Source organism: Anopheles arabiensis, chromosome 3 (assembly GCF_016920715.1).
Source record: "Anopheles arabiensis isolate DONGOLA chromosome 3, AaraD3, whole genome shotgun sequence".
Classification (NCBI taxonomy): domain Eukaryota; kingdom Metazoa; phylum Arthropoda; class Insecta; order Diptera; family Culicidae; genus Anopheles; species Anopheles arabiensis.
The window spans coordinates 11,945,282-11,970,179 of record NC_053518.1 but is presented as its reverse complement, the minus strand read 5'-3'; the positions used below and the strand labels follow the sequence as shown (position 1 = coordinate 11,970,179).

At 42.9% G+C, this 24,898-nt stretch overlaps 1 protein-coding gene across 8 annotated transcripts in view; it reads left to right on the top strand.

Annotated features, from left to right (window-relative positions):
- LOC120904822 (dedicator of cytokinesis protein 9) overlaps positions 1 to 24,898 on the top strand; it is a 90,676-nt gene that overhangs the window by 51,816 nt on the left and 13,962 nt on the right. For all 8 annotated transcript variants that reach the window (XM_040315217.1, XM_040315216.1, XM_040315213.1 and 5 more), the window contains exons 3-5: positions 21,529 to 21,645; positions 21,757 to 22,088; positions 22,305 to 23,247. In XM_040315217.1, coding sequence (XP_040171151.1) covers positions 21,529 to 21,645; positions 21,757 to 22,088; positions 22,305 to 23,247 — 1,392 coding nt within the window. The remainder of the gene's footprint in view (positions 1 to 21,528; positions 21,646 to 21,756; positions 22,089 to 22,304; positions 23,248 to 24,898) is intronic.

Below are 24,898 nucleotides of genomic sequence, written 5' to 3'. Positions count from 1 at the left end.
ATGGAATTAATTAATCTCATACAACACCGGCCCCGGCCGGGGTGAAACCTGCCACGGTTCGATCTACAGTTTTCCCCTCATTCGTCCCCATTCGTCATTGGGAGTGATCTGTTTCGAGAACACGTTCGCCGATCTACGGGCCATGATCCATTCTTCATCATCTTTCCATTCTGGCAGTTCTGGTGGTTACGGAAATGAAAAAAGAGACCTCACATCGAACACAACAAATACGGCACACATGATCTGCTCCGATCGTATCTCGCAGCACGGCAAAGACATATCGACCCAAATGCCCTGAGTCATACTTCATACAACGGCGGGAGGGTGAAGTTTTGTCTGTCGTTTCTCTTGCCCTCTTCCAGAGTAGGGAAGGCCCACTTGACGTGAAGGGCACAATCGCGTTGCCTCATTCCGGATTAATCCTGCTTGTCCTATCGGGAAGAATAATCGGTGTAAATCGGTATGATCCAATAAAGGTGGTCCCACAAACGTGCCAAACGTGAAACACCTCATCGATCAACGCATATCGAACGCGTGCGTGAGGTTGGTTCAGAACTAGTCAAAGCTAGAATGATGAACGTTTCAAGGCAATATTGTAACTTCTCTTTTATCACAATCTCACACTCAAGGGTGAGAAAAAAACCCTGAGAAACCATTCCAATGTTGAACATCATTTGGCATCATATTCACGTATGTTTCGGGACTATTCTAGTTTCTGTAGGTCTATGTTCCTATTAGTATCTCACACGGTGGACAAGTACCTCTTCTATCAAGCATGAAGCATTGGCTTGAAGATCCGGCTAGGTTGTCTCCAAAGTCTTGCTTAAAGTCCTAAGTCGCTCGCCGTTCAAAGCAGAAGGATGGGGCGGCATCGCACAAAATAATTCTGCACTTAACATTCCGCTCACCTCGTGTGAATAATTGTGTGTTTGCAAGAGTGTAGTTTAGTTCACAGCCGGTAGCGCGAACCAAACACGGAACCGGCCCCATTTGACATGATGATTTAATTTAAAATGCTACAAGTGTTCCATGGTTGTGGTATGGTACGGACCTATTTTTAGATGCTGTCAGTGCAGAGTTGGAGGAGATGTCAATTTGAAAATAGTGATTGAAACGCTTTATCCATTTTTTATGTTGTAAAGATTCTGTTTTGTGTTTTAATGCGATTATTAGAATATTATAATTAAATAATTTAATCATCAGTTCAGTAATCATCAATCAGTTCATCAACATTACATTTAGAACTTTTATGAAAGGATCACATCCTTAAGATCCGGGAACATTACTTATCAAATGTGAACATTTTGCAGAATGTCTGGATTGCACAATATCCGATCAGAATGTTGAATTCCCTACCCATTGGACTCCTCCGTTATTGTGGGGATGTTTGTGATGTTTTGGGCAAAACAGCTCTTTAAGGTTAAATTCAATATTCAACACTTGCTCTCGCTGTCTTTCTGTGTGTGTGTGCGTACGAATTGCGTTTGTGTCTTACCGGTTGGGTTTGGACATTTATTTTAATTCTCAACCACCCGCTGCCCTGTCCCAACTAGCGCTCCACTGCTTCGTTTGGGGCCCCATTCGTTGTTAATTGAAGAATGTTGAGGTGACTGCGGTGGATGGAGCTGGAATAAGGACTGGCGCAAAAAAAAAACCCCGCGACATTAATTGATTGACCAAGAGGCAAAAGTCGATTGAAGTATTTATGGTGCGTTTCATTTTATTTTATTTGGTATGCTCTGCGCAAAAACCCCCAGCCCAAACGGTGATCGTGTGGCGGTGATGGTGTCGAACCAGTCGATGAGTCGTACGTTTAAAGTTTTTCTGATGAAATCAGTTTGTTGGACTTGGTTATTGTATAGCTCCTTTAAAACATTTGAATATTTGTATTCAATCTACTCCTTTTAGCTTTTAAAGTTTTTATGTTTGTTTAAATTAGTTTAATATTAACTCTTTCTTATCTTATCCTCTCGTTTTAGGTAAGTTCCTGGTAACGGCATCAATGTGCAATTCAAACTACCCCAACCAAGAAGCAGAAATAACTAAAACGCCCAACACTACTAATTAAGCAACTGATGTTCAATAATGTCAGATCGATGCCAATTCGTTCTCCTCTATCCGTGTTTCACCCATTCACGTTGTTATGCACTGACCTGTCAGCTGTCTCACCAAAGCCTACCGAAGGAGGTTGTCATTTTCCCATGATGTTTGCAAAAATAGACTCGCCTCAATCCGTGCGCTCCGACTCATAATGGAGCGGTCGGTAGTAGCAGTAGTAGAGTGCGACACTCAGCCACGGCCTCGATCAACGGGCGCATCGTTAGCATGATGGAATATGTGCGACCGTGGTGCGATTCTCACGCTAATCATAATTATGCTATTCTCCTCCCCGTCATACGACAGACGGAAGCGGCGACCACATTATGCTACCGTTTGAAACGCCAGCCGCAACGACCAGCAAACGGGTGGGGACAACTCATCAAGCAAATAACCTAACGAGAGTCGTCTAGTTGGTGCAGCAACGGCTGGTTTTGCTACCCCGATGACAGCGATGACCGGAACCGGTCCCTATCGTGTCATTTTGCAGGCTTCCGCAAACTCGTTTCGCAACAAAAAAAAAAGAGCAAGGTGGTTGATGATAAGTTAAATCGTGTTTTACAAACCCTTTTTTCTCATCAATTGAAGTTGGTTTGGGTGTACGAGCGTGTGAAGAGTACTGAGAGCTGTGCCGCCGCTTTTTTGAACAACGTAATTTAGTGGAAGATGGTTTGCAAACAGATGATCTCGTCATTTTAAGGAGTTTAATTTCTTGAGGATTTTGAGGAACAATTAAAAGCGGCCTTTTCCAACGGAAATTCAATGGTGATCCTCAGAATCATCTGCCCTCCTTCTTTTTATATCTATTTTCAATTCACACAATCCTTTCGGTTTCTTCACAACTCTTTTTGCGCATCACACGTACTCTTATAAAAAGACAACCGTTTTCTTTTATTCTTAAGCACCCGCCGAGCATAAAGATCTAAGAAATTTAAATAACAACCAATGGGTCCGTTTTTTTGTAGTGCGCTCTACTCCAAGACAATGGGCCGGATGAGTTGCGCAGACGCATTTAGGGTCCCTTTGATTTCTTTTGCATTAATCCTTTAGCTTCCCTTTTGCTAGCTGGCCCGTGCTATTTCGCACATTTGCTACACACTGCTTTTGGAAACAAAACAGCCCTGCGAGGAGCCCCGGAAATGGTGAATTAATCAAAGGGTTTCCACTTTCTGTCCATTGAATTGGCGCAACTAAAGGGTGAAACAGATTTAGCTGCTTTTCTTATATTGCGCTCCAGGTGGACTGGTTGCATTGATTTGTTTTTATTCTTTCAGAAAAACACGTTTCCTTCACAATTAGGTTCTTCATTTTAATAAACTTGGAATAGTTTAGTTCTCATATTGACAGTTTTTTTGCAAAAACATCTCAAAATTCTTAATAACGTGCAATATCCCTCTTTATACTTTAGCTTCACATAAATCACCCTTTGACACGTTCCAAAATTGCTCGCCAGCTTCATTTGTTCGTTACAGTACAACTTGTGCACAAAACAAGCACCAAAAACTGCAATCGTAACGGCTAAAGAGTCTTGTTAATTCTTCCCTCACCTTTCCATATCTTTCTGAATGAAGTTCATACGAGTAAAGCTCATCTTTGCACTTTACACTGAGCAGCCCAATCGTTCCTCCGTTTCAAATCGTTAGAATTGCACCACCCCGGCCAAACGAGCGGACCTTAATTTCAACACAACTCTCGCCAACCGGCACGAGAGTCCACGATGGACGAGCGCGCTCATTCCATTCCACGGTCGCGTCTTTCGCGCAATTCGAACGATAATTTATGGTTTATTTTTATTTATCGTTCGCGGCATTTTTTTGCGCTCCAAACACCACCACACGTCTTATCGTTCCCCCTTGCGCCGTGTTCGTTGCGTTGCGAGATCCTTTTGAAAGAAGAATCGATCTCCTTTTGGCGTCTCTCGGCGAGCGGTGCCTCGGAATGCACTCGGAATTGCAACGTGTGAGCAATCGCGGCCAATTCGCAGCTATCGGCGGTATTAAATCGGTGTCGATCAAGATCTCAACCCCATTTGTGGTGCGGTGTGTGTGTGTGTGTGTGCATGTGCATTAATGCAGAATGATGTTCCGAACACATACACACGCACTGGGGGAGCTTTGGAGTCGTGATGCGCGAGAACTGCGACGACACTGAAGACACCGATGACTTTCTTAATATTGATGTATGGATTCATTGAACTAGCGCGGGCGCGAGCGCACACACACACACACAGAGCGAGAGGTCTGGAGGGAACACCGCCACGACATACCATAAAAGGGATAAATGTTATCCCGGTGGAAATCGCGCCAAGGCTTTGACTTTTCACGATATCACGACAGGGCGCTCGCGGGGTACACACAATGGGCATTGCGCGATTATCCCGTTCCGCGATCATGCTGATGTCGCGGGATTTTGGCATGTTTGTGTGTGCCGCGATGATTATCTGTTGCTGGGCAGGCTGGCTGTGCGCTTCTCCTTTTTTTGTGCCCGTTCCGCGGGAGCGATCAATCTTTCCGATAAGCCAACGGTCCGGCGATCTAGATTGACGTGGTTTGCAGTGCTCGAAAAGGAATATGGTCGGTAGGGGGAAGGGTTAAAATTGGTCCTAGGATTCCGTTGTGTAGCAATAAAATGGACGAAGGTGGGGATGAGATTTCCTTTTAGAAAATCGTTTTTTTCCTTTTTCATTGGGAAAGGGTTTAAAATTGCAGTGATTGGAAAGCTGTACAAAGGACTTACCGCTGCTTTTTACCTGAGTTCCTCTATTCGCCGATTTTACTACAATATTGCATTATTCTGCTGATCTTGGTGCAAAGAGTTCCAAAGCAGTCGAAAGATTCAAATCCGCAAAGAATAGCGGATGATTCGAAAGAATAATTTATTATCGAATTTGGCACAATATACGCTGAATATATTGAAAATAAAAGAGCTAAACTAATCATTCCCAGATTCAACTCTTTCAAAAGAGTTGATATGTGTGAGCCGCTTTTTTAAAAAGAGTCACAATGTACATCAATAATATATTTGCCAAATTTGTCGCAAGTATTGATCTTTCGTTCCTTGGTTTATTCAAAACTGCTTGCAAAATTATAATCTATAATCCTATAAGAACTAACATCTTCATAATTATACAAGCAAATTGTATGTATCGATTGTATCGCTTGTTTCATGTTTTGTTATCTAATATGAAATCGTTGCGATTTCAAATTACTCATAGCTATAGGAAGTTTAAAATTACATGATGTTAAATGTTTAATGGATTGATCTCGTTGTACTAGACTTACACTCTGCAAATTTTCACTGAATGACTTCCTCTCAACATCAACCGTGTACGCCAGTGTAGGGACGATCAAGCCCAATGGCTCCTGCCAGTCTCTGCAGCTTTCCTACACACTCCACGCTGAAACGCAAACAAAATCGCGAGCCAAGAAAAGCTTCAACCATACACACGGTGTTTGGGACGGGTGGTAGAGTCCTGTGACGTTGCAATATATTTCCTCTGTCGCTTCGGCTTCGGAAAAAAATATATAAAAATAAAACAGGTCGAAGGAGTTTGTACTGGGCGTGTTGAATGGGCGTTGCATATTAGCGCTTGGCCGGGGCCCATTTATCACCGAGCTAATGTACGCGGGACGAACTTCTCGCCCGTGGTCGTCGGCGTCGTCGTCGTGGTGGTGGTGGAGCCAGCAGCAAGATATGCTGTCTTGGTTGGGGTCGAACAGGGGCGGACAACCCCGATGGTGCCCGGTTGATCTTTCACTTTTCCTTTTGTCCGAGCAACCCCGCGAAGGTCCCGCGTTTCCATGTGGCAAGTTCCCGGATTCCCCACTCCCTACGTGAAGCTTGTATGTATCGTTTCGTGCGCGAGTCATTCGTTGAAAGAAATGCGCCCGGTCTTTCATCCCCCACTTCCCAATGCCTGGAATCATCTCCTGTCGCCCCGGAAGAACCATCCGGAAACGCAACAATGGCTTCTGCAGCTAACACACGCATGGGCTTATGTGTGCCGCCTCTGTGCTGATCATCTGAGGAGGTGTTTTTGTGCTTGTGTCCTCCTGTTCGGGGTTTGTTTCTCGCCCCGCGTGAACCTCTGAGGACGTGCCCGGGCCGGAAGGTTTTAAATCGGGCTTAATCTCTGATAAGCAGCGGCAAAGAATGCGCCCGTAATTGTGTTGCGCAAATGCTTTATTGTTCTTTGGAAACATTGTTGGAATAATGGGATGAGGCCACAATAGCAGAAGAGGGAGAATAAGCGAGAGTTGGCTACTTTTTTTGTAGTAGATTTCCTGCAATTCTTAAAAAAATGTTTGAACTGTATAGTTGGAATATTTTAAAATATTTATTAAAAAGCCTCTTTCTTCATTTTTGGTATCGGATTCACTTACAAAACCGTTATATTTTATTAATAAACACATACTCTTATTAAAAAAAATGGTGAACAAGCTCACCCAACTGTTTGGTGAAAAAATCATAAAACACCAAAGTGGAAACGGGGGAACACGCTGCTCGAACAACCGTCTTGAACGATGACTCCTGACGCGCTGAAGAGAATGCCGGAGAGAGGGAGATCTTCTGGTGCAAGATGCTAAAACAACGACCAAAAAACAACAGTGGGCTGTAACCGAAGGCGGAGTTGGCTTGTTTATCTGTTGCATTTAGCGAAGTGTGTTCCGAAGCCTCTTCCGCTGGATGGAAGAAACAAAAAAACTCAATAAAGCGCACGTACTCAAGTACATATATGCGAAATGTGAGGGCCGATGTGTAGTTTGCTCGTTTTTTATTATTAACACCCCGTATATTCGAATGTTTGCTGCAGTGTCTTACGGTTCAGGTCGGTGATCCAGTTAACGTGATCGTGAAATATTGGGTTTTTTTTTCGGATATTTTACCAAGTGCCTATCGGGACATAAATCCAGTAAGATACGAAATTAAATACTATGACTATTATATTTCCCCAAATATTTGCAACGTTTTGTGCAGTTAAACGCTACATGCGGTACATATTTTTGTAATTTCCCGTTGACATCTAAATGTTCTCTAAATGATAAGATAAGCAGTTACAAAATGGGTTTTAAAATTTTCCCAAATGATGCTGTTTATTAAACACGCTTTAAATATATTTTTATTTTCACTTCATCTTACAAGCATTATTACGATTTTTTGCATTATTATCTTGCATATTTGACCGCAGTAACTCGCACAGACAGCAGGGACCTACGCCCGATCTGCCTGTGACCCCGGTTGCTCCGTCAAACGCGCTCGAGTCGAGGACAATCGAGTTGGTCGAGGGCATCATCACGATCATTGCCATAATAATCATGCGTTGAATGCGGGCGAGCGAGAGAACACCCTCGAAAAGAAGGACCCTACCCAATGGCACTCAGCCACCCACCCAACCAACACCCTTTTTGCAACGAGGGTCGGGGGTAAGGTGGCCCTATTAACCGAACACAAAGGGGTTTCGCACTGAGCTTGGCTGGGCGCGACTGACCTTCGCGGTGTGAAGCATCGGTTTGGCGATCGTGATCAACGCGTGACCGCAGACGGGCAGACCGAAAGGAAGGGGAGGAGGCTGCTGCCGATGCGATGATGCTGATGATGGCGAAGAGTTCGTAATCTGCCCGGGCTGTGCGCGTTCTCTCTCTCTCGTCCGTTTTGCGTTTGCCATTTCGGATTCGGATTAAGGTTTGAGGTTTTGGTTGTGGTTGTGTCGTTTTCTTCCTGTTTGCTCTTGCTTTATCTTGCTGTCTGTCGCTTGCATTTTTTGGTGATGGCGGATGTAGTTTGAATTTTCCTTTTTTCTTTCTTTTGTAGTTTTAATTCCATCGTGCGTGTTACAATCTTTACGCATTGGTTCACGCTCACTGGCTACTCCTACGCCGGCTTGCAGGCTTACTTGTTTGTGCTGTCGCTTCGAGTTGAAACCGGACAAACCTACAAAAATAATAATGAAAAAAACCCACTGATTTTGGTGATATTTGTGCTCACCATTAGTGTTGAAATGGTAAAAAAAATGCACTGCTTCGATTGCTGGGTGTGGTGCACGAGCAAAGCAATGCTACCAATCCGGCGATGCATTCGAGCGAACGAGGGATGCACACAGGAGTGCAAAAATAGTGGGCGTAATTATGGGACGAATTAATTGAGCATGATAATGTTATTTATTGTTGCGTGTTATCTTTTTTTTATATAAACAAACAAGCGAATAAATTAGTTATGAATCGTTGAAATTGGTTGTGCATAATTTTTCATAAAGCATATTGAAATCAATTTGGAATTATTGTCATCTCAGATTTCTTTAAAAAGGTAAAATAACCACAAGTGAGTAGTTGTTATATTTTTATTTTAAATATTCCAACTTGAAATTACTTTTAAATTACGTTTGAATTTCTTCCTCGAACTGCCAGATGACATTTACTTACCATCATCCACCCCCGTGCATTAAGAGTAAAGTTTAATACGTACATAAATTAGTCAATTGCTATAAAATTTCAACCTGTCGCCGATTTAAGAAAGCAATAAACGTACAATAAAAACTGAAGCCATTTTATGACATTGTTTGGTTGGTGCGCTGTGATTCGCCAGAGTATGAAATTCCCTGCATGGATAATAATTCAGTAAATTTAATGATTTTATTCATTGCTTGGCGCAGCCGTCAGGAGTGTGTAGACTTTATGAAACAAGACGATAAACAATTAATTAAAATTGGAATTAATTTTGTATGTCAACTTACCGTAAAACATCCTTACAAACTACCAAAAAAAAAAAAGTTACAAATGTTGTTGCAATAAGATCAGCAATGAAACATAGAATACAACTGTCACTGCTGCAGCATCGCTCTTCGGCATCCTTTCCACTTCCTTATCGATTAATTGACTGCGAGAAAAGCTGTTCTACAGCAGCAGCAGCAGCAGCAGCCGGTACGGTAACAACATTTCTTCCTCGCGTTCCTTTGCGGTGTCATGTACGGTGTTGGTAGCCTTCCATCACCATCAGCATCATCATCATCATCCCCGTGGTGGTGAAATTAACAACTGTTGTCACACTTCTTTGGCGACACATTCAATTCCGCGATGCGCGATGAATTACTTCGGCGTGTCTTGCGCGCACGCATTGCGTACAGTCCGATTCGATTGAGTTTTTCATTGCATCTTCGCGGGTGCTTGTTTGTGTGTGTGTTTTTGTTGTGTCTTGATATGTACAGGCACTGAAGGATGGGTCCGATCGGGCAATTATTGCATTTTCTCACCTTTCATGGCACGTGCGTTGAAAGTGCGCTAATGCTCTCGATTGGAATGGGCACGCTGTAACGGCTCAAACGGGATTGGCGTGTCGCGCAAGATTGGTCACACACACACGCACACAGTCGACTTGGTTAAGCAATTGGAAGATTAAATCAACTAAGAAAGGTTATTTGAGGAAGAGAAAAAAAAGTCACAGCAAATGATAATTCAAATTTTTCTTTCCTGAAACTGCAAACTGCAACCGGTAAGGAACGCCAACAACCGCGCAACCGAAGCAACACACACGGGAGTATAAAATGCACCCGAGTGCTTTGGGTGCAGTTGTGATCCGTGATTGGCGTAAATCAATTAACATTCCATCACACGGGCACGTACTCAGCGGGCAAGTGTGGTGATTGCGGCATCGATTGCGGCGACGTCTTGCGGAGGTCCTTTTCCGGGATCGATGCTAGACGAGAAAAACACTCGTCATTCTACAGCCCAGTGATGGGAGAGTAAACAAAAAGGGGTGCAGAAAGGAATGTTTTAGATGTATAAAGGGATGGTTGATCTAACGTACTTGCTGTACTGAAAGGAACAATTAGAGTTCCATAAGAACGAAAAATACTTCGTAAAAGGAAAGCCGTCTGCTCCTTGGTATATTGAACACATTTACCAAAATTGGAACCAATCTATGCAATCTATTTAATGCCTTATTGCCAACTAGCTTCCTTATTTCCAACTAGCTTATCTTCAAATAGCTTCCAGAGCAAGATGTTCCGTCAAAAATCTAAAATCAAAACCAAGTTCTGAAGAATTGGATTTTTTACTGTAAATAAGTAAAAACACGAATGGAACTAACAAACATAATTTTGAAATAAATAATAATTTCAAATGATTGTTTTATTTGAACTAAACTCATAAAACAAGGATTAGTTCCATTATAAAATAAATCCACTTACTTAAGAGAATCTTCTACATAACGTCACCAGTTAAGGTCATTCAATGATAGTTCAGTCATTCTTATTACACTTGATCTTGTTGCAGTGGGGATCATTCAAACTGGGTAAATGTCAAAAAGCTCAAACACAATTTGTACGTTTGTCTTTAATTATTTCAATAATGCATTACAAACAGTCCTTTTTTACGTGAAAATTAACATCAACATTACAAATATATTTGTAAGTTAGTTAGTTTGAAAATTTTACCATTTTAATTGCTGAAAATTCCTTTAAAAATCTTAAATACATCATAAAACTAGCTTAAAATATGCTTTTAGTTTAATCCAAGACATTCACACCAGACTCAGACTATTGCTTTTATGCCGCGCAAAAGTCACATCGTTTTCTCTATATACTTTTCTTTACCTTTAGCGTCCCACCGTACATTAATTATAGTCCTTGAATTGCACTGTGTAACGTATAACTAGCGATCCGTTGTGCTGGAGGGCGATATTACGTCTCCCGCCAATAAGGCACGGGGATCGCTCCCAGATGGCGGTAATATCGCATCTCTCTGATATCATTTAATTTACGCACTTCTCGATCGATCTCACGAATCGTTCCCGTTTCTCTTTGTTCTTCTTCTTCTTCATCATCCGCCTGCTCCTACGGGATTGATAGATGTGCGATCGAGAGTCGATCGATCAGGCCGGTGCTGCTGCTACGCGGGATCGTTATGATATGCTAGCTATAGTCCGTTCCACGCGGAGTTCCTTACATCGCGTACCGCGGCTGCCTCGGGGACCGTAAATCACGCATCTATGTTGCGGTGGAGCTAATTACCCACGCTGCCTGGAATGTGCACGATATTGCAATTATGCTGCAGCTGTTGGCGCACTGTTACATGCTGCTGCACCCCCCAAAAAAGAGCCCTTACTGCCGTAGCAGGATAACCGTACAAGAGCGAAATCGACATTTTCCGAAGGCGTTTAGCTGGAATTTTGCACCACCACGACCACTACTCAGTGGAAAGTTTCAATTAATGAGCACTTCGCGTCGGGTGGACGTGGTTTCTGCTGCGATTCGGCAATGCTTTACCCCCCCTAATGCAACAATATGATGCAATTGCAGTGGTCGGTTGTTTGTGTCGTTCCTTTGCGCTTTCTGGACCGCAGTCCGCAAAACAAGTCCAGAGAAGTCTTCATTAGTAGCATTTGTGGCCTTGCCCGATGGACGATGGACGATGTGATTGAATGTTTATCAATCAGAAGCAGCATGCAAACTGATGGCAAATCGATGCATCATGCTTGCCAAAGGCTCGGTGGGGGGGGGGACAGCGGGCTTTGCAGCATAACAGTGCGCTGAAAGCATATTTCATCATTGCCGTTCTCACCGGGCGGGAAGAAGGTTTCTCACCTTTTTGCACAATTGAAGACATCCGCAGCGTGGTCAATCATATTGCGGAATGTTCAATCGATCGTTGATTTGCTGATTCTGCAATGTCCCTGCTCGTCCACACCCCAGTGGGGTTCTGGGTCTTCCATCCATTTCGAATGCACCCCTCTGCCCAAATGGCCATCGGACGGGACGGTATTGCCAATTTATAATGTACATCGTCCATTGCGAAGGGGTGTGGTGTACCACCACCAGCGGAATCGAATACCATCGACACATACCAATCAAAAATCGGATCTGCACCGAAGCATGACTGCGAGGCGAAATGAAAAAAAAGCGCACACACGATCTGCTAATTTTTCTGCACCACCCCGCAAAACAACGGGGTTCACCCGTTTGTTGTAGCATAAAATATTAATGATCGTGTGAAGAAAATCGTTTCTGCCTTCTTTTTACGGTCACTTTTGTGTCCCTGCTACCGGGCTTATATGTGTTATGGTACAACATTCTATGGGATGTAGCGGGGAGGTGGAACGATTGTGAGTGAGCGAGTAGAGACGGTAATTAATATTCATAACGCGAAACAGTGGTTCGGGAGGGTTTTTTTTATTGTATTTATTAATGACACTTTGTTGGGTTTCTGTTTTATTTTGTGTTACGCGCGAGCATGAACGCGGGCGTGCGTGAAACTGTGAGAACCATTCTAACCTCATTTACTGGAGGTGTGTCGAATTTTTTAGTCGCTTTCCCTGTTTCACTGAGAGAAAAAGAGAGGCGAAAGGTGTTACGGGTTGTTACAGAATTAATTCCGCAAAAGGTTTTATGACTGCACAGTGCTGAACGTGTTTGACATGCGTAAGATGTTTGCTTGCACGGGTGATTAATTTTTTATTACATGAATTAATTAACATTCTTCTTTATTATATATTTGTTTTATTAATTATTTTATTGCAAAGATTGTCATGATCATGTTGTGTTAATTGTTCGCTGCTAAATGTGTCTAGCCATTGTTTCTGCATTATTTAGCATTGTACTTTCATGAGTTTTTATTTAAAAAAATACTTTAATTTGAATTCAATACGACTGGATGCTGCTGCGTTTGTGTTTGGATGGCATTATTCAAAAATCATGTATTAACAATAAAAAGGCGATTTTCTAAAAATTGCATTAATCATGTGCATATCATGCTCAAGCGTAATATGCGAAAAAAAACCATTTTTTTATATTGCGTTGTTTTAAATCGTATAATGGAATAGCTCTATCACTTAGAAGAAAGATGCCAATCGATAGTGGAATGTTACAAGCAAGCTGGGGAAGTTTGCAATCATATGATATGAAATATGACAACCGAAAAGGGGAATTTTGCAAATTTGCCATTGACTATGGTAGTCGGCGCGAACAGCCAGAAACAATTTAATTTCAATATACACAGTACGCTTGCAAAATTCTCCTGTTTAGTTGACACATTCCTTTTTATGATTCGAAACCCTTTATCTTACTGGTGTCAAAGGGTTTTCCAAGTCACTTTCGAATGTAAACAGTGTTCGCCGCGTGCACATCACTCTGATATTTAATTTTCATCATAATAAATTGTAATTTCTTCAGCATAATTTTCAACACTTCACCTGTCAACGGGTGATGAGATTCGGCTTTCAAACCCCGGGTAAAAAACGATGGCAGCATCGCGTTGAAGTGTTGAAAATCATGCTGCAGAAAATAATGGTGATGAAAATGAAACGTCCCCAATTGACATTTTCGAGTACGCATAATCGGGAATTCGATTCGGTAATATCGATTTTTTATAAAATCACACAAAACGTCACACGTCACACAAAATTTGCTTTTGTTTTTCATAAAAAAAAATCAAAGCTACGAATGTAAAATGAGCTCGACGGCATCACCAATCGATAGAAGAAAGTCTAATTTACGAACTCACAAAATCTTAGCGCTTTCAACACACTTGATCACACACAAATCCACAATTCCAGGCGTATCGAGTACTAATCGAGCAGATATGGGAAAACAATTTCGAGCAAATGTTACTTGGGTCAGATCGATGTGGATTAACATTTTGCACGCGATGAATAACAATGTTTACATTCGAAACTGGCTTTAAAATCCCTGTAATATGGCGACCTATCACATGTTTTTTATACGTTCATAGTCAATCAAGAACACGACGCGTTGATGAGGCGATATCACAATTTGTGTCACATGTTATCCTCAACATTAATTAAGGATGCTAGAATCATGTTAGAACCTCTTTTTAATACTTATAAATGTGAAATTTTCAGATAAATTGCGATTGTGTGTCGTATCCTTTGACACCTACGGTTTTGTGTTATAATTCTTAATGAAGAGGAAAACTGCATTAGAGATTTAGTGGAAGTTAATAGAAAATTAACGCCCAACAGATGGTCGGAATGTGCTCGTATCGACGCTTTCCTGGCCAATCTGCAAAATCTGAAAAGTGCGCTAAATGCTTGCGAATAAAGTGCGTTTTAGCCAAATCGGGACGAGATTTCAACGTACTTTTACGATCAGGGCCTCAAACTCCATGCACATAGCTATCGAAAGCTTCTGCAAACTGTAGTAAAACCAGTAACGCGGTTCCAGAGTCAGATAGAGGGGTCGTAATCGATGCCGAGGGTAAATGTTTTGGTTATTTTATATAACTAGCATAGCAAACTATTCTTTCTACAATAAAACGAAATTCCGAAATGGTCAATTTTTCCCAAACTATGTTTTTGCTTTATCCGTAAGTAGCTTATCGTAAGATTTTTCGTGGACACTGTATATAATAACAACAAAGCATCAGAATATATACTTATTTCCATTATCTTAACAATATAAACTCATGTTCATTATTCATTATTTATTATAATGAATGTATTATTTATTATTACCATTATTTTAACTCCTAACTCATTATTTTGTAATTATCATTAAAACTTTTTTTCAAAATCTGCTATTTGTTGTGCTTTATTTGCTATAATGTTGTGTATTTGATTTCTAGATTGTAGTATAATACGAAACAAAAGAATTTTTGCATTTCTCTGTCGCAATCATGTACCATTTCTAAGGAAAACTTGCGATCTTACGCTTTTGCGCCAACATTTAAACTGAATAAAAAAAAAACAAAAAACCAGTCACTTAATCGCACATCCTCTTCCCGCGTGTTCCGTCGGTGCGACAGTTTTATGGTGGTCGGAAAAAGTAGATTTTCCTTCCCATCAAGGGTCCCCGCGTCTGTGATGAGCGCAAATGCCGCTCATCAAAATGCATGTACGCCGTTCGCTTTCCACTCTTGCTCCACCGAGAAGGGGCTTATTGTCTTGCAATCCGCCTGCCACACAACCAACATGCCGTATGCAAAGTATCAATTAAAGCAACATTATGTCAATCAAAAAATTTTAACCAAAGGGCACCCCGAGAGAAGAGAGCCCTCGAGATCAAATCGACCAACCGCGCGCGCGCACACTGTAAAAGGCAAAACAGAAATGATCCACCGACGTTTTGACACACCGAGCGGCGGTGGGGACAGTTGCACGAAACTCCCGCAACCAAAGCGGCTCTTGTAGGCCGTGGCCGTCATTTCCTTTGACGAAGAAATCCAGCTTCAGTAACAAACAAACAAAAAACAGTAAAACCAATCATTCAATGATGGATTTTTCCTGTTGTTAAGTGTGGTTTTTGTGTTACCACTGTTTTTCGTTCTTCCTTTTTTGCCTTCTCCTCTTCCAGGTTTCCATGGAAAACAGGACGCGCGCGCGCATACGTTTGATGCGGTGTTGGGTTCCTCTGCACCGCCAAAATACCGTTGCATGGTCGGGGAATGGTGAACACGCCACAGTACCAGCCAAGTACCGCGCTGCGATCGATGATTACACTTTCGAATGCTAATCAGCCGCCGTTTTCGAGCGGTGAAGTACACTGTGTGGCACTGTTGGCTGTCCTTTTTTCCTGTTGTTGTTGTTGCGCGAAATCATAAATTGAATTCCACTGCAATCAATCTGTGCAAGAGAGCGCGCGCACTGGCCGACAATGCAAACATACTTTCCTGCCCAGCCAAACCTTTTTCTCGCGTTAAATCCCACGCGGGAGGGAGCGAAGTGGAGTGGGCTGGAAAGTGTCGCGAAAAAAGGGCAACTCGTACTGGGCAAACGGCAAGATTAATGGCAAACGCGCGGGCACACCATTGCAACACGGCAAGGATGCAACAGTTGCAGCCGTTGCAAGGGACTGCAGCTCGTGGAAGAATCGGGAGGACGCGTTGTGTGATTTTCTTCGAATGAAGAACCCCGTTCATTGATGACAAACACAGGGCACAAAGAGAGAGAGAGAGAGAGAGAGGGCGAGTTTTTGGAGCAAAAGAGTGTATCCAAGTGGAAGTGGCCCTGCGCGATAAGTGGGCTTAAGGTTGACGCAAAAAAGGACACCCATCGTAGGCAGTAACGAGAAGGAAGATCACCGAAAATTGATCATCGCGAACTGTGGCACAATGTGGCGCAGAGGGGGTGGGAACGAAGCAGCAGCAGCCGCAGCCCTTCGCCAGCATGGAATCAACAATGAGGCGGCACACGGTTTTATATTCGTCGCAAACAAACGCAGGACGACAACAATAACCAGCGAGAAGAGGAGCAGAGAAGCAGGAAAAAAGGGAACAAAAAAACAGTAAAAATCACACACACACACACACACAGCCTCCCCCTTAGAGCATCATCAGTTCGTACTGATTCAAATGAATTTATGCAGTATAAATATTGAATGACCTCTCCCTATCTTGCGCTCGGGAGTGACCAAACGAAGGCTCGGCAAATGGGCAAACAACAAGCTTAAAAGTTGGCGCATTGTGCCGAGGTTCGTTTGGGTGCTACGGCCACAGACCATCATCGAGGCTGCTCCCCACAGCCCCTCGCGTTTTGTGTGGTTGCTCCTTTTGCTCCATTTCCGGCCCACAGCTCCATAACGAATGCAGATCTCTCTCTCGCCGGGGCCCTGTTTTGGGGCCAACGTTCGAGGGGGGAAGAAAACGATGGGACTTGCTGGTGGTTGCTCTTGGTTGACAAAAAGGGCCGAAAAGAACAAACAAACAAGCGCATATAAACCAACCGAGACCAACCAGAGCAAACGAAAAACACAATAAAAAGAAAACCCGAAGCGAAATACGTAAGAAACAACACGTTCGAGATCAACACAGAGCACGGGAAATAATCTGCAAACAAAAGCACCAGCGTGAAGGGAAGTGGGGGCAAACGGGGAAAAAGCCGAATCGAACCGCAAATGAAAGGACGCATTGAATGAGCGCTCCGGAAGGACGAGAAGTTGTTAACATTTAACGGAATCGCGATGGTAACAAAAACAAAACAAAACTACCTTCGAACTCCTCCACTCGCTGCATTTGGTGTTGCCATTTGGCCAAGATTTTTGGTCATACGATGGGTGTGATAAAATATTTTCCAACACTCCTCGTTCCTTTGTGCGACACAGGCGCACACGCTGCAAGCAATTTCGCACTAGAAAATGGGCTGAAAAACCACTGACTGTTGACGCACGAAACCGCCGCATAGCTCTTCGGAGAGTTGGCGCCAATTCCCTCCTAAACTAGCATCATCATCGATTAGGTGGCGTGTGAAACGTGAATTCTTCACCCGCAGAGCCCGCTAACTATGTGTGTGCGTGTGTGTGTTGGTAAGGAATTGGCGTTTTTACACTGCTCGGTAGAGAAGAACCGGGCTACAATTTAATCAAAGGGCGCCTAGCAGAAACGATCACGGTGCACCACAAAATGCCGATCGAAGATCGTTGGGTGGTGAATACAATGGTCCATAATTTTACACCCCCCGCACCCGCTTGCCTGGGTTTCTGGTGGATTGCGATAGTTAACTGTGTGCTGTAGGTACGATCTATTTATGGCTGAACGCTACAACATGTTAAGCCAAGAGCAGTATGAGCTTTTCTGCAATGGTGAATAAAACAAGTATTGGACTTTTTTTGTCTTTGTTGCGATTTTGAAACAAAGTTGAAGTATGAAAATCGACACTGGAAATGGAAAATGGAAATATATGTACAAAATTAAGATTTTTTGAATACATTACTACTAGTAGAACAGTAAGATTGTTTTTTTTTCTATTATATGTATTTGATTGTATTTGTTTGGAACTAAATTTCAATTCTGTTAATCATTTGATTATTTCATGACTAAACATGCGCTGCAAGCGTTACAAAGTTTTCAAAGGAAATGAGAAACGTTTGAATTAAAAAACTGGAATATTTTTAACGAATTTTCAGGTCAACAATATACTTGTTTGTTCTTAAATCAATTGTATAGCTTCATACTTAAAAATTTATCTACGGAGTAACACATTTTTTATGAGTTTGTTTATTATATCGGGCAAATATTTGTAGCCCTAATATCACCAATTCTTCGTTTGTAATATCTCTTCTATTGAAAAGTCTGACCGTTGCACGAACGGAACCCTAATTAACTGATCACAACTTAAGTTGGTTAAATAATTTACAATATTTTAAAGAACTGATTTTACTACTCAAGCAATTCTGTCGCTGATCTATCGCTATCCATATTATTGGTAAATTCACTCTCCGAACGTTTCACTACGGTAACATAGATAGGAACATTTAAATGGCCTACGATGCCAGCTTCAGCTTGAGCGTTTATCTAATAGACAGACATTTATTTAGTTTGAGACCTATGCCCTACTTCCCAACAATAATTTGAATACTGTTGATGTATGCAAAAAAACGACGTTTTTCAATATAAAGATCCGTCTTTTTTATGTATAAATATGTCTTTGTATTTTACTATTATGTACATCTAATTTGCATTTTTATCGCATTTTTAGCTTTAATTAATTAAAATATTTGTGATATCAGAATTGATTTTCGAATAATATTTTCGTTGTATTACGTTTCAATCTATTCGATGCACTACATTGCAAACAGTTTAATCATGCTTTGAACACATTGAACATTTAAATATTGTTACAAAACAAAGCTGAAAATAATTTTGTGTTAAATTTGTTATTGTTTTTTTAGCTGCTGCTCGGTTATTTTGTATTAAAGGCCCCGATTTCAACGTCCCTCTCTTTTTTACTTTAATTTCCTCTCTCCTTTTTCTAACGATAATATTGACAGAATGATGGAACTATCTTATTTTGCTGTTATAAGGTTCGAACAATTAATTCAAGTATTATTTCTAAATAATATAAATGTAAATGTAAATGTAAAACGTTTCATAGTAAAACGTCTTGCGAAATTAAACAGAGCTGCGAAGGACCAAAGAGCTAGGAACAATTTAAACATAAAAAAGAGCTACTTCTCAACAAAAACACGTTATCTTTCGTGTCAAGCTCGCAATATTCTAATTACACTTATTATCCACTCGTTAAAACGATGATTTATACGGAAGACCGTCGGGGTGAGACCTTTTTTGTACGATAGAGCTTGACATACCCAAACACACCCACGCATAGCTTCCTTCCAAGCAAGAGGACTCTCCCTCTGTTTCTCTCGGGCAAGGTGCCTATAGCTGGCAACATAATGTTCGCCAAGTGGTGTGTGTTACGCCAACTGTATGGCGTAACTAATTGTAGTGCCACGGGTAAGGTCGAAGCACAGCACAAAGAAAACCCAATTCCTCGGTGGTTAACTTCTTGCATCGTATCGTCAGTAGTTGTCAACTAAAACAACCGTGACATGCTAATGGAATGCCTGTGGTTCTGTCGTACGAGCGGTGGAACCCCCACACGAGAGTAACAAGTGGGGATTCGTTTAGATAACGAGCAACGCTTTTGTTGCTGCCCATTTCACTTCTAACCGCAACTTTCCGCCTCACTGCGTTATTCATGAGAAAGTGACCAATTCGTGTCTTGTCTTGGGACGCGGGGATGTGGTCGTCTTCAATACTCGGGGACCGCCCCCCCCCCCCCTCAATATCGCCCTATCGACATTGAAAGCAAGGGATGGGAATCAATTATGGTTTTAATGTTTTAACAATTTATTGTTGCCCATCGCCGCCGCCACCACCAACAACGGCAAAGCTGGCCAGCTTGGTTGCTGTTTTAGCATATCGGGAAATGCGATGAAAATTATCGTTCCATTGTTATGACACGCACACGAAAGCGGAAAGGAAAAATATGGCATGACATATAATGCATGTTTGATCATAAATGTAGAGCTGATCGGTTCCCGGTGCTATGCATTCGGTTCGGTTTTGCAATCGTTTTACATTCTTTCTCCCTCATATTTGATTTATTTTCCATATCTCCCCCCCATCAAGATCCTAGTGAACGTTAATCGGGTAAACCTTTAAACCCAGTTGGAAAACCCCGATCTACGAAACGATCAGCATCAAACCACACCGTGTTTCATCTGCTTTTGATCCTTTTGATCGGTTTCAATCGGCGTAAAGAGAGAGAGAGTGATCATTATTACGCTCACGATGCCCGCAGCGCAAACGGACCTCTCCTTGGGCCACAGTATCATCATAATCATTACGATCACACAGCATCATTATTAGCATGCGCATTTTCCCCCCGCTTTATTGCCCCTCTCAAACTGTATGTGCGTGTGCGTGTATGTGCAAGCGATGAGCCTTTAGTTTTGTTTTTGGCTGCGACGAAAATATGTTGCAAAGCAATCGCGATAGCGCGATGATGAATGGCTGCGAGTTTGCAATCAGCGATCGCTTGCACACCCCATAATGAACATCATTGTAGGAACAATTAGCACACGGGCGCAAGGACGATTCTGCCTCGCCGCTGTGAGTAACATTTTTTGGAAGGAAAAAGCAAAAGAAAAGAAACAGAAGACTCAAAGCGACGAACCTCTCACCTGCCGCAAAGGAAGGAAAGAAAGGTTCTTGCTGTGGAGCACTGTTGTTCCAGCCCGATTCCATGTGAAAAATTCCGATTATCCCCGGATGCACCGGATGCATTTCCTTGCGTCCCATGCCCGTACCCCGACCCGTCACCGCCGTAGCGCGCAACCGTAGCATATGGTGCAGATTTGTATGATTATCATTACTATCATTATTGTTATTCTCCACGTAGTTTCGCTTGCGGCGCGTCTCTCTAAATGTGTGTGTGTGTGTGATGTGGTTGTTGATCGATTTAGCTGGCAGCGAAATGTAATACACTTTGCAGCATAAAATCCCAACCACAATGAAAAAGAAGGAGATAGAGACGGGCAAAGGGAAATAATCGCCTGTGCAGTGTGTCTGTGCGGGGCTAAAGAACGAAATTTGTCGTGCGATTTGTGCAGACGCAAGGGGGACGCCAGATTGAACGACTGGCTGGGGAGACTGGCCGTTTTTTTTTTACTCCTTTTTTGATGGGCGAAAATTATGCGTCCGAAGCTGAAGCAAATAATCGCAACCGAGGGGGCCAAAGCTGCAACGGAAAATAGTTTGAACCCCATCGCACACCGAGCCCTTCATTACCGTTTTTTTCGGTCGCGCGCGCGCCCTCGTCGGATGGTGCAAAATTATTACGTATTGGATTTTTATTTTCAATTTCGAGCTTTAATGATTGCTCGGCCCGGCCGCGTGTTGTGCCTTTTCGTCCTTAATCAAAAAGGCGAGGCGAGCAAAAGTGAAGCTTTGGTGTGGCTCCAGGTAAACCAGGTAATCCCATAGTGCACCACCACCATCATCGTTCAGCATTTAACTAGTGAAAGGAGAGGAGAGGGATTATAATGCTAAAAAAAGGAAAGAAAAAAAACAACACATAATTGATCGCGGGCAGAAGAAACATTATTTAAATTCACCTTTAGGGCTCAATTAAATTAAACCCTCGCTCCGCGAGATTGCCGAAAAATGCTTACCTTGCCCACCATCTTTTCCCATCCATTTTCAGACCAAACCGATCATAGTAGAACCGATCGACTTCGAGGCGTTTGTGGTGAAAAACCGGACACTCATACAGAACGATCCGCAGCGGGAGCTGCTGCTTTATCCAAACGATGACGTATCGGTACGTATATAGCGGGCTGGCTGGCTGGCTGGCACGTAATAAATTGCACTTTATATAAATGACGCTCAATGTGTTTTGCTTCTCTTGCCTCTCTTTCCAACACCATCGCAGGAGATCCTACAGCCAAAGAAGTTCCGCACCGTGCACAGCAACATTCCCGGTCACGTGTCGCAAGCGGCCACCACCACCAGCACCAATGGGTCGAGCAAACGTAGTAACGGTGGGGCGGACTCTGCGGCAAGCAGCCAAAACGGTACGCCGACCAGCAATCGATCTCAGACGTCGTCTGCATCGTCGTCGTCATCGTCGGCAGGTTCCGGCGGCGGTACGGCGATCGGTGGACTGTTGCTTACCCGGCAGGCCCTGCACACGTACAACTCGCCGAACCATCTGATCCACTACAAGTACAGCAAGTACGGCGGGACGTGTTACGATCTGCCACGGTAAGGCGCCTTTTTCGACGTGTTTGTGTGCAACAAACCTAATGCCGAAAGTGTAAAAATGTCTCACACCACAATGTCAATCTAATCTAAGCAAGCTTTTTTTTAATGTTAAATTTCCACGTTTCATATTCTCGTTGCTAATTGTTTCGGTTCGCTTTGTTTCGATTGCAAAATCCCACCCCACCAAATGGATCACATTCCCGCACTCGCCCACAGAATATCGCCCTCGGAGGAGCTGCGGGAGGAGGTGTACGAGGTGGACACGGATCCGGACCGGCTGGACGAGCAGATGACCCGCTCCCAGGCGGACACGATCGCGAAGCAGGGCTACCTGTTCAAGGGCCCGGACACCAACTCCGACCGCATGTTTGCCCACATCGGGTCGAAGTCGTTCAAGAAGCGGTACTGCTACCTGCGCCAGGAGATCGACGGCACGTACATACTCGAGCTGCACAAGGACGAGAAGCAGGCGGAGGCGAAGGCCACGATCGTGATGGACTTCTGCACCGAGGTGGTGCCGAACCCGAAGAAGGGCCGGTTCTGCTTCGAGCTGCGGATGAAGATGAACGAGGGCCAGCACGGCAAGTCGGTGACGCTGGCGGCGGACGACGAGGCGGAGATGGAGGACTGGCTGCGCAAAATCTCGTCCGTGCTGCAGCAGAACAAGCTGCAGGAGGACAAGCGGGTCGCGTCGCTGGAACGGGCGGCGGCACCGCTAGCCACCGCGAACGCCAACACCGCCACGATGCCGGCCAGCCCGTGCAGCACGATGCAGTACGGCACGCTGAAGGGGCTGGAGCAGAGCATGAACCCGCAGCTGAATCGGTACGCGCGCGAAACGGACCAATCGATCGCGCAGGCCCGGCGGGACAGCCGGAAGCGGCTGTTCGGCGGGCAGCAGCTGCTGTACCTGCAGTCGGGCGGCACTGTCGGCGGCGGTGGTGGTGGGAGAGGCGGTGGTGCGGCACCGGCGGTGCTGGCAGGGGGAGTGGCGAGTGCGGCCGCACTGAGCCGGTCGGAAGCGTTCATCGAACCGTACCGGGAGCAGTTCGGACAGCGCATTCTGATCAAGTGCGACTCGCTACGGTTCCGGCTGCTGGGCCCGATCGATGGGGTGAATGGACCGCCGGTGCCGGATTCGGATGCGCCGCTCTGTCAGGTAGGTCACTGCGGGGAATTACACTACCGAAGTGTTAAGTTTTATTTAGACCAATCCTATTATTTAATTCACATTTTACCAGCGTTCACGCTGATTTAAAATACTAGTTGGGTGACATTTGATGATTTATGTTTTGCCTAAGGCACAACACACATTTTTGCGTATGGTGGGATTGGTGAGCTCTGGTATTGAAACACATCCGGTCTTGCAGCCGGTTCTTTCTTGTACGACGGGAGTATATTCTTACAAACGTTTAGAATACTTAAATCATACTATTTCCATTGGATGCCAAAATCATCATTATTATTATCATTATCATCTATTTTCATTAACACTTTGAGTGCCAGACCATTTTTGTTTGTGTATCCCTGGGAGCCAAACACTTTCTATTTACATTTTGGATGGCGATCATATATGATAGCCATGGCCACAAGGGAAGTGTAATTGAATATTAACTAACTAAAAGATAATGAACATAATGATTTTTAATACAATTTTGGTTGATTTCTTGTTGTGTTTTCATTGTTTTGCTTTGATTTGATCATTGAATCGTCAAAACAACAATTAAATGTTATGTATAGCTTTGTTCTCAACAAGATGCTTCATTGAAAAGCGATCATGTAAACAACGTATTTAGATAATATTTTAAATAATATCTGCTGGATATTAGACGTTTTGAAAGCTCGCATTATACATAAAATATATGTGGCTATGATAATTTGCATTTATATTGTCGATTTTTTGACAAGCTATGGATATCAATACATTATTCTATACCAGGGGTCTCCAAACTACGGCCCGCGGGCCGCATGCTGCCTTCGAGAGCCTATAATGCGGCCCGCAGTGATGTTGCAAAGGATAATTTTTACTAAATCATGACTAAAATCAAGTTACTATAAAAAAATGCTGAATTTTAAAATATTCATTAAGTATTTTCATATGAAAACGAGAATTAAACGTTCTCATTACCAAAACTAACGTCAAAATGGCCATGGCCCTCAACAACATTATTTACGAAGCAATACGGCCCGCGAATTGAAAAGTTTGGAGACCCCTGTTCTATACATAGGAAAAAAACAAAAAATTTGCAAAAAATCGTATACATTACAAAGTAATGTTTATCATTTTGTTCATCTTTTTGCAAAATTCCATGGTAATGCGCCCAATCTGTTACAACATAATATGATTTAAAGTCAGTTTTACCTGGCTACCAAACGAATGGATTTCTTAGCTAAACCACTAAAAAATTTGCATGACAAAATAAGATTTATTTAACCCTGTATACCACCTAAGTTATATATTTTGAAACAAAAATCGAACAAATAACCTACCAAACCTTCAAAATTCACATACAATTTCGTTCAGACGATAAATGGAACTTCATATATCAAATCGTAACACATTCCACTTGTTTGATGAATCCTAAAACCTCTTAATGTTAAATCCAAGTTCGTTATGAGATTGACGTCATGCGAGATTCATTTTTAGAATCCAATAGACGATTCAATTCGGCATTAACCTATGCAAATATTAAGCGTTGCGCATGTTTTTCTTATTAAGTTGAATTACGAAGACCCTACCATGACATACAACACGAATCTTATTACCATTTTCGGACGTCATATCTGCTCACCAGTAATGTATCTCAAAC